This window comes from Rhamphochromis sp. 'chilingali' (genome assembly GCF_963969265.1).
Source record: "Rhamphochromis sp. 'chilingali' genome assembly, chromosome: 22".
Taxonomy (NCBI): Eukaryota; Metazoa; Chordata; class Actinopteri; order Cichliformes; family Cichlidae; genus Rhamphochromis; species Rhamphochromis sp. 'chilingali'.
Genome location: NC_137950.1, coordinates 11,924,098 through 11,937,002, shown reverse-complemented (window position 1 = coordinate 11,937,002; position 12,905 = coordinate 11,924,098). Strand labels below are relative to the sequence as shown.

The 12,905-nt window shown below is 43.2% G+C and overlaps 1 protein-coding gene across 5 annotated transcripts; it reads left to right on the top strand.

The window, feature by feature from the left end:
• Positions 1–1,010: 1,010 nt before the first annotated feature.
• Positions 1,011–12,452, top strand: mki67 (marker of proliferation Ki-67). Of its 5 annotated transcripts, none has more exons than XM_080873670.1 (17): positions 1,011–1,178; positions 1,743–1,845; positions 2,481–2,562; positions 2,738–2,853; positions 4,747–4,816; positions 4,941–5,016; positions 5,189–5,800; positions 5,911–6,143; positions 6,219–6,544; positions 6,590–7,479; positions 7,780–7,895; positions 8,004–8,181; positions 8,272–8,415; positions 8,536–9,431; positions 9,617–9,665; positions 9,865–10,377; positions 10,532–12,452. In XM_080873670.1, exons 2-17 carry the CDS (start codon positions 1,757–1,759, stop codon positions 12,187–12,189), a joined length of 6,048 nt encoding a protein of 2,015 aa, XP_080729796.1. In that variant the 5' UTR covers positions 1,011–1,178; positions 1,743–1,756; the 3' UTR covers positions 12,190–12,452. The 5 variants fall into 5 exon arrangements, with proteins under 5 accessions (XP_080729796.1, XP_080729795.1, XP_080729794.1 ...); XM_080873671.1 differs by having other exon boundaries at positions 1,012–1,178; positions 6,740–7,479; XM_080873669.1 differs by having other exon boundaries at positions 6,219–7,479; positions 9,620–9,665.
• The last annotated feature ends 453 nt before the right edge of the window (positions 12,453–12,905 follow it).

Genomic DNA, 12,905 nt, shown 5'->3' with positions numbered 1-12,905 from the left:
TGGTGGCGCTTCTGAGGCCACTATTATAGATCTTGGTTCACTGGCACAGTATGTTAAACCAGTCATCACTAATCTGGGAGTTAAAATAGAGGCAAATCTTAAACTTGAAAGCCAGGTCAGAGCTGTTGTAAGATCTAGCTTTTTTCATTTGAGGGAATTAGCCAAAATAAAGCCTTTCTTATCGAAACAGCATTTTGAGACAGTAATCCATGCCTTTGTTACTTCTAGACTGGATTATTGTAACGCACTTTATTTTGGGGTTAGTGATGCGTCCATTAGGCGCCTGCAGGTTGTGCAAAATGCTGCAGCACGTCTTTTAACTGGAACAAAAAAGTTTGAGCACATTACCCCAATTTTAATTTCACTCCACTGGCTACCTGTACATTTTAGGATTGTTTTTAAAATTCTATTATTTGCTTTTAAATCTTTTAATGGCCTGCTATTAGCATGTACAGCACTTTGTGAACTCTGGTTTTATGTTAAAGTGCTTTATAAATAAAGGTGGTATGGTATGGTATTGTGTAGACTGTATTTCTCACCATTGTGGAGCTGCTGTGAATGAAAAAGGTAAGTACTAGTAACTTTTTATTTTTGTATTTATTTGCATCAAAGTGGACTGAATATGCTGCTGAGCTTTAAATAGCCTACTTGGGCGCTTAGAGTGCTGCTTCGAGAAGTTTACTCTGCGCTACTAGCCCCACCCATTTTACGAAACGATGACGTCTGAGCCAATCACGATGCTTCGCGCGGAATTTCAAATATTTTCAAATGCCCATCCATTCACCGATGTGATATTGTTCCGCCAAATTTGTAAACAAAATAGTCCCTTTTGTCTAAACGCGAGTTCAATTTGATCAGAGCAAATACACAGTGCATGACAAACCTAGTATGACAAAATATTACACGCATTTCATTACAAAACACAAGTGAAGTCAAGTTTTAGTGGGGCGACCGAGTGCGTTTAAGTCTGGCGGATTGATATCACAACACTTCCCTGGACCAGGCGACGGACAACAAGGGACCGCTGTTGAAGGTTGCTTACGTTAGGTAGTCGTCGGCATGGCAGATTGTCGTTTTAACTTTAGGCTGATATGATCGTGTAGTTAAAGTCCTCGTTGTATCCTTGTCTATGTTTATGGATTTCCCAGGATTTCACGCATCTGCAAAGTGACTTTCAGGTGAGGATACGATAGTCCTAAACGACCGTTATATTAGAGTTTAATAAGTCGTGTAACACAAGTGGCGACCCGACATTAAGTTTTTTTAACGGTGGCGTTATAACGATACACGTTTTTTCTTTTTTTAACTAGAGAATGTAGTAAATGATAAAAAAAAACAATCAAACTTACAGCTAGCTATGTATTTCTGGCAAGACGAAAACTACAGTCGAGGCCACCATGCACGTGGGATACTGGGAAAACGTTTGCTAGCGCTTTACTGAGGAACAACGGTCCTGCTGGTTTGTAATAGAAATACAAAACAAATCTAGGATTAGATTAATCCTACATAGAGTTAAAAAGAAGTGTAGAATAAACTAAAACTACCTAAAATGTCATAAACCAAATTAAAAAAAAATAGCTAAATGTCATCGTTAGGTATGAATACAATGTTGCCGCCTAGTAAATGTCTTTCCTCGGCTTGGAACGACATTTAAATGCTATTTAACATTTAAAGTTTGATTGTCTAATGTGGATTTGACTGTGCCTTTCGCTGCTGACACTTGTGTTTCGTAATGTTCCCAGGTAACGTTGGGAAAATGCCGTTGCACGGTAAGATTGTCGTGATTAAGCGGAGTGGAGGAGATGGGACTGAATTTCCTCTGACTGCAGCATGTTTATTTGGAAGGTTGGTAGAGTTGGCCTTTGTTTACCTTCTGTTTTAATCCAACTTACAGTAGTGTTCATACATGTAAGACACCCTCGTGTACTACAGAAAACGCATACACTTCATCAATGTTTCTCATGTTGCGATTGTGATGGGCTATAAAAACTTTACTGTTAAGCTGTTGAAGTGAAGAAACTATGTTTGTTCTCATATACAGTAGACTTTACATTGTTAGATCAAAGCTCTCAAGCAAATCCACATCAGTTTTGCACCATCTGACCGGCTGTAGCTCAGGGAGGTAGAGCTGGTCACTTACTGATCGGAAGGTTGGTGGTTCGATCCCTGGCTCCTCCAGTCTGCATGTCAAGTATCCTTGGGCAAGATACTAACCCGAACTTGCTCTCCGATGGGTCCATCGGAGTATGAATGTCGTTAGAAAGCACTATGTATAAATAAAGTGCTTGTGAGAATGGGTATGATTGGGTGAATGAGGCATGTTGTATAGAGCGCTTTGAGTACTCCGTGAGAGTAGAAAAGCGCTCTATAAGAATCAGTCTTTCTTCATGAGCCTTTAAAGATCAGCTCCCAGTTACATGTAAATATGAAGAGGTTCCACTTATCATGCAGCTGAATGCCTTCTGCTTGTGACCTTACAGGAAGCCTGACTGTGATATTCGTATTCAGCTTCCTCAAGTCTCCAAGGAGCACTGCCGGATTGACTTGAATGAGAATAAAGAGGTAAGAAAATACAAGGAGCGCGACTGCTTTAATGGCCTTAGTTTGCCGATATTTAAAAAATGATTGCTGTGGGGAATGTTTGCTTAGATGCTGTGTAATCATGTAGTTGTGCTTCTGCTTTGAAATGTTTTCATTGTTCATGTGGTGTTTCTCTCTCGCTCTGTCTTTCTGCCAGGTCATTTTGACCAATTTAAGCTCAGCAAATCCAACGCTTGTCAATGGCGAGGTTTTGCAGCAGTCTGAGCGCTTGAAGCATGGAGATGTTATAACCATTATCGACCGTTCTTTCAGGTGAGTGTGGTCTGAAAGAAACATTTTAACAACCTTTTTTCATAAGCCGTTAGACAAACGCTGAGGTAAAGGGCATTCAAGTTGCGTGTGTTGTTGGAACAGAAGTCTAATCTCTGAAATGCAACCTGCAAAAAGTCAAGGATGTGAGGAACCCGCTGAAACCGAATGTAATGCTTAAGCCCAACAATAGAGATTGACAGACCACGTGACTTTCGCGCATTGCATGCCGGTAACTCGTGGCAAAACAATCCAAATACCTGCATCAAATGCAAGCATTTGCAGCACCGCAAAACGTTCATTCTTCGGTTCCAATAAATTCTTGCTTTTTCTTTGCCCCCCAAAAAGGTATGTACAAAACGAAGGAGAACAATGCCGGTCCGTGCAAAGACAGACTTAATGAAAAGTCAAAGAAAAGGTACGAGGAAAAAAATCAAACCAGTGAAAGTGTTAGACCCTTACGAGCACACAGAGGGACAAAATACGTTAGCGTGTTGCCCAACTACACCACGCTCATATTTATAATTATACGGTTCTTTGAGTGAGTGCATACACTCGTGAAGTTTAGTAACTTCAGGTCACTGCAACAAGCCCAGGTACAGTTTACCGACGGATGGGTGCAGGACCTTGAAATGCACCGTGTAGAAAGTAAAGACCATCGTACATATCAAAAGTTTACCAGTCTCACAAATCGTCTTCATAAATACACATTCGCTAACAGTTTATTAATAGGACCTTTGAGCTCAACGGTAATTAATTAGTAGAAGAAATAATTTCTGGTTCATTACAGAAATGTAGCAGTGACAATAATATTGTATGCTGTAATCGTACTGGGCAATTAGTGATACAAAACAACAGTTTTGTCCTGTGAATAAAAGTATATGTTTTTGTCAGTGTACCATGGTAATAACAGAAGCGAAACACAATATTGTGTCAGGACAATTTACTATTTATGCACAATAAATAAAGGAGCATAGCGCGACAATTTCTGTTCAGCGCCAGACTTGCTTGTAACCTATATCACCAATTATGTCAAATCAAATCAAATCACTTTTTATTGTCACATCACATGTGCAGGCACACTGGCACAGCACATGCGAGTGAAATTCTTGTGTGCGAGCCCCACAAGCAACAGAGATGTGCAAACACAACAACACAAACGAGCAAAATATATTATGTGATAAAAATGACGCATTAACTACAACAGCAGACTGACCTTTGTGGAAATGCTTGGAGCAGACTAACCTGTGAGCTGGAGTGTTCTGGGACGTTATATTTTGTCTTTGAATGGCTGCAATCCAGTCGCCTCTTTGTTACTTCGGAAACATGGCTCGAACAATTTCTCTTCAACGACGTAATCCGATAACAACCGATCTCTTTACCCGTCGGCTTTCCGTGGCTGTCATGCGACCGGCTATTGCAGTTAATAATACAACAGCTTCCTGCCATTTTTTGTGTTTCTTTTTATCGCTGTATAACTGATTTCAATTGAAAGCCTGCGTGCGCTAGTACCTCTTGCCACGAGTTCCCAGAATTTGCGGTTTTACCCCTGAGTGACGTCACATTTTCAATCTCTATACTAATATGAAATCTGTGTTGGCCGTTTCAGTTAACATGGTATTGGTTTGTTGGTTATTATTGCTAAATGCAAATTCAGGTGAGCAGCACTGGAGTTAATTTATTGTTTTTCATGTAGAGATAAAAATGAGATAATCTATCTTGTAGAAAAGTGGTGGGTAATTGGAATCTTCTGATGTGTTTAACATATTTTAAGAGCTCATAGATTATACTGCTTGCAGTGGAAATGAAACAGTCCTGTACTTAGTGTCTCCATGTTAGCATTGTCATGGTCACCCTAAAGGGCATCTTCTATGTCTTTGCTTTTGATTATTTCAGGTTTGAGTATCCTCCGGCACAAACGCCAAAGAAGAGGTCTGCCATTGGAGGCAAACCTGAAACCCTCAAGGTAATTTTATTTATTTATTTTCCTTTTAAACCACTCTATTTCAGCCTTCCACAACTCTCTTAAAAAAGTTATTACCTTTCTAATAAATTGGATTGTTTTACTAATGGGGGCGTCTTATTCTTAGGTTCTTCAAGACCAGCAAGTGGGTGACACCCCTATTGTGGAAAAAGGAGAAAAGAGATTCTCTGAAGTGTCATCAGGTGTGATTTCTATTTAGAAACAGTTGTTTTTAGCAATGTAGCTATGTGAAGCAGCGTACACTTACTAAATATGTCTGAAAATAAGCAGACCCATGTAACCAAAGCTGTAAATGGTCTTGCAGAACAAGCAGCTAAACAGCCACTGACTGATTTGTTTTATTATTTTTTTAAGATACTTGTCTTAAAGATGGAGCCAGCCATGACAATATTCAGCGTTCCTTGGAGAAAACCGGAGAGTTGGAGTCCAAGGCAGATGATAGCCTGCTACAAGGCAAGAGCAACTCCCCCTTCAGCGACCTGTATCAAATGATCAAAAAATCTCTGGATGTCAAGACCCCTCGGAAATCTTGTGCCAGTCAGCTTGCAACGCCTTCCTCAAAGGTCGCCTCTCCAAAACCCAATTCGGTCAGAAAAGGTAGTGCCATTTTCACTGAGAGAAAAAGCACTCCTAAGAAAAGTGAAGTTCTAGCTGGACCTGGAAGTACAAACGGGGGAACCCCAGCGTCTGTGAGGAAGCAAGCGAAGGTTCCAGCTGCTGAGACGGCTGAACCCAGAGCAGAAAAGGCTGAAAATGGCAGCGTGATTGAAACGGCTTCACCTCGGAAAAGAAATGGCGCAACTCCTCAGAAGTTTACTGTAAATGAGGTTATTGAGCAAATTACAGCTGAAACACCCAAGTCGCCTGCGAGGAGGAGGAGTAAGGAAATGTCACCTGGCAAAACTCCAGTGACCAAGAACCAAGAAGAAAAAACAAAGGCATCACCCAGGAATTCAGCTGGAAAAGGTTTTCCTGCTCAAAATTGAATTATAATATTTCTGGGTGTGGCTGTATAATTGATATTGTACACTTCTGGTAGCTTGATACTAATGTACGAGCATATTTTGTTTTCATAGGAAAAGAAGTGTCCAAAAAACGCAAGAGTGGAGAACTCGGAGAAGACGTGCCCAAACAGCAAGCGAAGAGGAAACGCGTTTCCTTTGGAGGTTACCTGAGCCCAGAGCTGTTTGACAAACGGTTGCCTCCTGACTCTCCATTACGCAAGGGGGCTACCCCACGGAGGAGCTTGTCTCTCTTGAGACCCAAGCAGTCACTGCTTAGACGAGCATCCGTCATCGGCTTGCTAAAAGTAAGAATGGGCAGTTTAAAGTGACAGTATACTTGGAATGTTAAACACTTATTTAAAACATATTGTTTTCCATAGGAGGGCAGCCCACGTGCAAAAAGTCCTGCAAAAACAAAAACACCATCACCTAAGAAATCACCGAGCAAGAAAATGGCTTCTCCTAAGACTCCAACTTCTGGGAAGAAGTCTCCCAAATCCAGATCACCATCACCCAAGGCAGCATCTCCCGCGAAGAAGTCGCCCAAGTCCAGGTCCCCGTCTCCCGCGAAGAAGTCGCCCAAGTCCAGGTCCCCGTCTCCCGCGAAGAAGTCGCCCAAGTCACCCAAGTCCAGGTCCCCGTCTCCCGCGAAGAAGTCGCCCAAGTCCAGGTCCCCGTCTCCCGCGAAGAAGTCGCCCAAGTCCAGGTCCCCGTCTCCCGCGAAGAAGTCGCCCAAGTCACCCAAGTCCAGGTCCCCGTCTCCCGCGAAGAAGTCGCCCAAGTCCAGGTCCCCGTCTCCTGCAAAGTCGCCCAAGTCCAGGTCCCCGTCTCCCGCGAAGAAGTCGCCCAAGTCACCCAAGTCCGGGTCCCCATCTCCCGCGAAGAAGTCGCCCAAGTCCAGGTCCCCGTCTCCCGCGAAGAAGTCGCCCAAGTCCAGGTCCCCGTCTCCTGCAAAGTCGCCCAAGTCCGGGTCCCCGTCTCCCGCGAAGAAGTCGCCCAAGTCACTCAAGTCCGGGTCCCCGTCTCCCGCGAAGAAGTCGCCCAAGTCACCCAAGTCCAGGTCCCCGTCTCCCGCGAAGAAGTCGCCCAAGTCACCCAAGTCCAGGTCCCCGTCTCCCAAAGCAGCTTCTCCTACCAATAAATCACCCAAATCTAGATCTGCTTCTCCTAAAGCAACCGCGAATAAATCACCAAAATCCAAGAGCCCATCTCCTGCAAGAGGAAGATCTCCTTCTAAAGTGGAAACTCCTAAAACCAATGAACAGCAGAAAACTCAACGCAGGGCTTCAGCCCCAGGGCAGATTCCCCACGAGCAAGTTCCTGCTGGAAAAAGAAGGGCAACTGTGGGTTTGCCTGGTACTTCTCTGGAAAGTGTCCCTACTGTCGTCCTTACACCAGCTAAAACTCCCACTAATTCAGGAGTTCAGACCCCCACAGTCAAGGGGCGATTTTCTGTGTCACAAATTAGTACACCCTCTCCAATAGCTGAAGCCGACAAGGTCACTGACCAGGTTCTTTTGCCCACCGTCACCCCTAAAACACACAAGGGAAGGAAAAGCACCTCGCAGAAGACTCCAGGTGCTGCGAAGAGTGCAGTAAAGATGCACAGAAGAAGTGGCATTTCAAGAGCATCTATAAAAGGTATGATAAGTGCTGAAATGTTTGATAGCTGGTTTCAACTCTTGGTTTTTGTTCCCAGCACTAGAAATCTGTCAGTTCCAGTCAGAATGAAGGTCATTAGTGGGAGTAGCTGAAAGCTACTTGTTTTACTCATTTTCTTTTTATCATCTTTAAAAATGTAAATTTAATTTAATCTTTCAAAGCTGTTTATAATTAATTAATGCAGTTGTTGTGGAAAAAGAAATCTGATGATCACGATGAGAATGAGAAGATTAATTTTGTGTGTTTTCTTTCTTTCTTTTTTCTCTCATGTCCATCCAGTCTCCAATCCTTGGGCGCACATTGTGAAATTTGGTCAACCTAAGGCTCAAGTTGTTGCTCCACTTAAAAAAACCATTGGCCAAAAGCCTAAGAAGAGAGCAGTGCCCAAACCACAGGTACATATTGTACCAAGTACAGTTATGTTTTATGTTTATGCGTCTGTTGTTCTGAATCTTTATAATGATCTTTATCAAATCTACTTGTCTTTCCAAAACACCAATCAGACACCTGCCAGAAATCTGAAGGGCTACGTGAGCACTGGACATGCAGACTCGCCCGCCACCATTGTTGTTGGTAGAGCACACAGACAGACCGTTGTGCAGCCAACTGGTGCTGCACCAAGAGTGGTCACCAATGTTCCACTCTTCAAAAAGAACATGAAAATGGATGAAGACTTGACTGGTAAGCACCTCTCCTTCATCCGCAGCAGGTGGTGAAACTTGTGGCCAATTTCAGTTTTGTGCCTTCTTACATTGTGCTGTTTGATTTCAGGTATTTCTGAAATGTTTAAAACTCCTGTAAACGAAAGGAAGCGGAAGTCTTTAATCGATGATAACAGCGTCACAAAGACACCAGCTGGAGGTCAGAGCGCATCTGTGATGGAGCCATCTGTGCTGAGCACACCAGAGGAACCAGGTAAGCTGTGTATTTGTGGTGTTTTGATTGGTAGTGAATCTTGAGTTCTGCATAGTCCAAATAAGCTGGCTGGGACATTAAATTGTTATAAAGGAAAACAAAAATATGACTTATTTACAGGTGAGATGATAGTATCTCCGCTGAGTGTTACATCTGCAGTAAAAGGCAGAAGATACAACAATGAGGCAGTCCAACGCCTCCTTGATGAAGATCAAGACGCCACCTTCATCGGCCAGATTCAGTCAGAGTCAAGTGAACGGCAGAATGCAGATTTGCAGGTGTCCACTGTAACAACTCCCAAACTGAGGCCAGAATTACCAGATTCTCTGACCGGAGTTAAGAGGATCATGAAAACGCCAAAACAGAAGGCTGAGCCTGTTGAAGATTTGAGAGGGAAGCTGTTGAAAACTCCAAAACAGAAGCCTGAAAAACAGGAGTGCCTCACTGGAGTCAAGAGGATCATGAAGACTCCGAGACAGAAAGCCGAACCTTTAGAGGACATCAGAGGGAATCTTCTGAAGACTCCCAAACAGAAGCCTGAACAGCAAGAGTGCTTCACTGGGGTTAAGAGAATATTTAGAACTCCAAAGGAGAAGGCTGAACCGCTTGAAGACCTTCAAGGGAAGATTCTGAAGACCCCCGAAGTCCCAGAAGCTGGTGATGCCAGTTTGGGTGGTGGTAAGGAGCTTCTGCAGACACCAGCACAGTTGCAAGAATCTGACGCAAAAGGCATGAAAACTCCAAAAAGCTCTCCAGTGGTTCACCTCACTGGAGTCAAGAGAGTGATGAAGACACCTGTGGAGAAAGGTGCTCCTGTCGAAGATGTGGTTGGCGTGAAGAGGCTCATGAGAACTCCCAGACAGAAAGGCGAACCTGTTGAGGCGAATTTCGGGCTCAAGAGACTCATGAAGTCGCCAAGGCTGAGGGGTAATGCTCCAGTGGAGGACTTCGAGGGACTTCAAGAACTTATGGAGGAGCCACTGACTGAGCCCACAGTACAACCAGAGGCAAAGGAGGTAATGCATTCAGTATTCATACAAAATACATGCCCACCAAAAAAGTCTGAACATCTGTCTGTTACTGAGTTAACTCTTATCAATGCCATTGCCTCTAATCCCTGGTTTTAGAAAGTTGTTTGGTGTGCATGGTTTAGTTTTCTAACAAGACCTCATTGTCCAAATTGGTTTTGTTCTATTTTTAGCAGGGTGAAGCTCAGATGTCTCTCGACAGCAGTGCAAACGTGGTAAAAGGTGGGTTAGGTTAACTAAAACTGTTAAATGTTTGTTCTTGGGAGCGTGGACTTGAAAAGGGTTTGATCAGTGTGACTTTCTTTTGTAATGTTGTCAAAACATATCAGCCTCCACACAGATTCAGCGTTAAACTGTTTCTTTCCCCCCTCTCTCTCTCTCCTTTTGGATGATGATGATGATGATGATAATAAAACATCAGATGCCATGGAAACGGTCTCTCAGGCAGATGCAGTACTTCTTGAGGAAGCTGAGGTGAAGACTGCTGTGAATGCAGATCCTGCACATGAGAAGAAATCTGTACGAGGCAGAAGGGCAAAAACGGTGGAATCTAAAGCAGCTGAGGATAAACAGGAAGAGCCTGTAATCCCTGCTCCATCCAGAGGAAGAAGAGGAAAGAAAACTGAAGCTACAGCACCACCTGCTGTTAGACAGACAAGAGGCAGAAATGCGAAGACAGCTGTTGAGCTGTCAGCAGAAGAGAATCACCTTCCTTCTCCCAAAGTTGCTCCTAAGCCAAAAAGGGGTAGAAGTGCACAGCAGTCTTCTGATGAGCCTGAAGTTGCTGCTGAAGCTGAGCGTGTTCAGAGCCACCCACTTGATGTTGAGGAGAAAGCAAATGAAAGTGCTGTGCCCAAGCGAGGAAGAAGAGCTAAGCAACCCAAAAAGTCACAGCAACGAAATGCAACTGAGGATGTTCCCCAAGATACACCAGGTATAACACTTTAGATTATTTAGTGCCTTCCCTTAGGAAGTATAACTAATAACTGAGCATGTTGCATTATGTTATTTCATTTTTATCATATGTATGTTTATAATTTATGTATAATTTTCTCCCCCTTGTTTTATCTTGCTCTTGTTTAAATTAGATGCAAATGTAGCCTGCAGTGACCAGCCTGAGGTGTTGCCAGGCAGAGCTGATGAAAACAAATCTGATGCCATGGAAACTGTTGTCCAAGCACGTCAAGCTGAAAGCTTACTTCACGTGCAGACACCAGCTTCAGTTCAGAAGAAATCTGTCCGAGGCAGAAGAGCAAAACAGGCCGAATCTGAAGAACTTGAAGATAAAAAAGAGGCAGCTGAAATTGCTGAAGATCCCATTGTGCCTACTCCAGCGAGAGGAGAAAGAAGAGGGAAGAAAATGGAAGCTGTAGCGCCACCTGCAGCTAGACACACAAAAAGAGGCAGAAATGCAAAGTCTCAGGAGAGCACCTCTGAGACCTCCGCTGATGCCAGTGCCCAAGCGTCTCTGATAAACACCAGTCTGTCTGCACTCCAGACAGAAGAAGCTGTTGTTAAGCCAGTCAGAGGGAGGAGAGCAAAACAAACACCTGTTAAGCCAGCTCAACCAGAGCCTGAAACGGTTGAAACAGCAAGTGGGGAACAGAGCCAAGTGGAAAACTCTGAGCCTCAGAAGACCACTCTTCCCACTGCTGGAAAACCACGAAGAGGGAGAAAGGCAAGACAGGATACCGCTGAACAGAATGAGGTGACAGAAGAGGTGGTCAAGCAGGCAGCAGTGGAGACGAATGAGCAGTCTCAGCCTCCAGCCAGAGTAAAGAGGGGCAGAAATGCCAAACAGGATGAAGAAAAGATGAATGAGCCTGCTAAAAAAATAAAACTAACAAGAAAGTCTGAGGAGGCCCAAACGGAATTAACAGAAGCCCAAACTGTTAAAATGGTCATTTCAGAAACAACAGAACCAGCCCAGATAAGCGAACAGGCCAGTGTGGCCACGAAGCCCAGAAGAGGGCGGAAAGCAAAACAAGACACAGAGAGTGTGGAATCCATTGAGGTCCAAGAGGTCCCTGTTCTCAGCACAGAAAATAAACCCAAACGAGGCAGGAGGGGAAAACCAGCTGCCGAAGAAACTAAAGCCACTGCCGAAAGTCCTGAACACAAGCCGAAGGCTGAGGAGGCGAAAAACGCTGAGCCACTTTCCTCGTCTATGAAAACTAGCAGGTCAAGGGGAGTGAGGGCTTCTGCTAAATGTGAGACTTCACAAGCCATTCCAGCCAAGAGAGCCCGCAGAGGTACAACTGTTTCTCCTGAGGAGGTCAGCACAGAATCCACAGTTTTGGTTTCCGAGCCTGCTCCCACGTCAGTGGAACCAGCAAGAAAGGGAAGATGGGGAGCATTCAAGTCCACAACAGAAGAGCCTACGACGACTACTGATCAGAAGAATCCTGAAGCTGTTGAGAGCAACGCAAAGATGCCCAAAAGATGCGTTAAGTGGAAATCACACTTGGAAGTCTTTGAGATTCCAAAGGCGACACCTGTAAAAGCAGCGCGAGGTAAGAAGTCTAAAGCTGCAGACCAAGTCAACAGTGAAAGCAAAAATGTGTCAAATGATGCCAACAAAACTGAAGAGGATCTCTCAGATAAAGCTGTTGACAGTAGACCTGTTAAGAGAGTCGGACGAGGGGCGAAGACTGCTGCCAAAGTGGAACCTGCAAACAACCCAGAGAAAAACGTTGAAGCCAAAACGCAGCCTAAAACCCGCAGAGGAAGATCAGCAAACAAATAGATGTATTTGTACACATCAGTACCTTTTTAATGATAATCTATTTTTGTACTTGTGGCTTTTTTTCTCTCTCTCTCTCTTTTTTTTTTTTTTAAGATTGTAATGCTTTGTAGTCCATAGTTTTATAGTGAAAAAGCTTTGCCTGAGTTCAGCAGGGAATCTTTGTTTTTAATCATTTGGTGTCAAGCTGTATTATTCTTCACTGATTCTGCAAATACTTTATGGTTCAAAAAATTGGTTATTAAATTTTTTTCTACATTGGAAAATGTGTGGAAATTGTTTTTATTTTATTAAAAAATGTTTAAATCACAATTTTTGAATGCATCTACATATTGGGTTCAGCTGGTAAATAGATGATCAGGTTAGAAGTAAACACAGTTTATAACTCAAATAGTTATTAGTGTAATAGAATTAGTGATAAAGAAAATAATAGTATGTTTAGCCTGTTATCATAGTGGGCTTTGTGACAATGTTTTAATTAAATGTGTCCTGAGACCTCTGCTGTAACTACCTCAGAGGTTGTAATTTAAGCTCTATTCTGCAGTAGGTTTACAGTTCACCTTAAGTGAAAGGCTTAAAGGTTTCAAGCTGAAATAAATTGGCTTTAAAATGATGCATTTTATAATTCTACTTTAGAGACCTCAAGTGAAATTGGACAAATTTTAAAATATTTCTTTCTTTTTTTTAAATTAATGTTAGCGTTTCTCTATGGCCTCAAT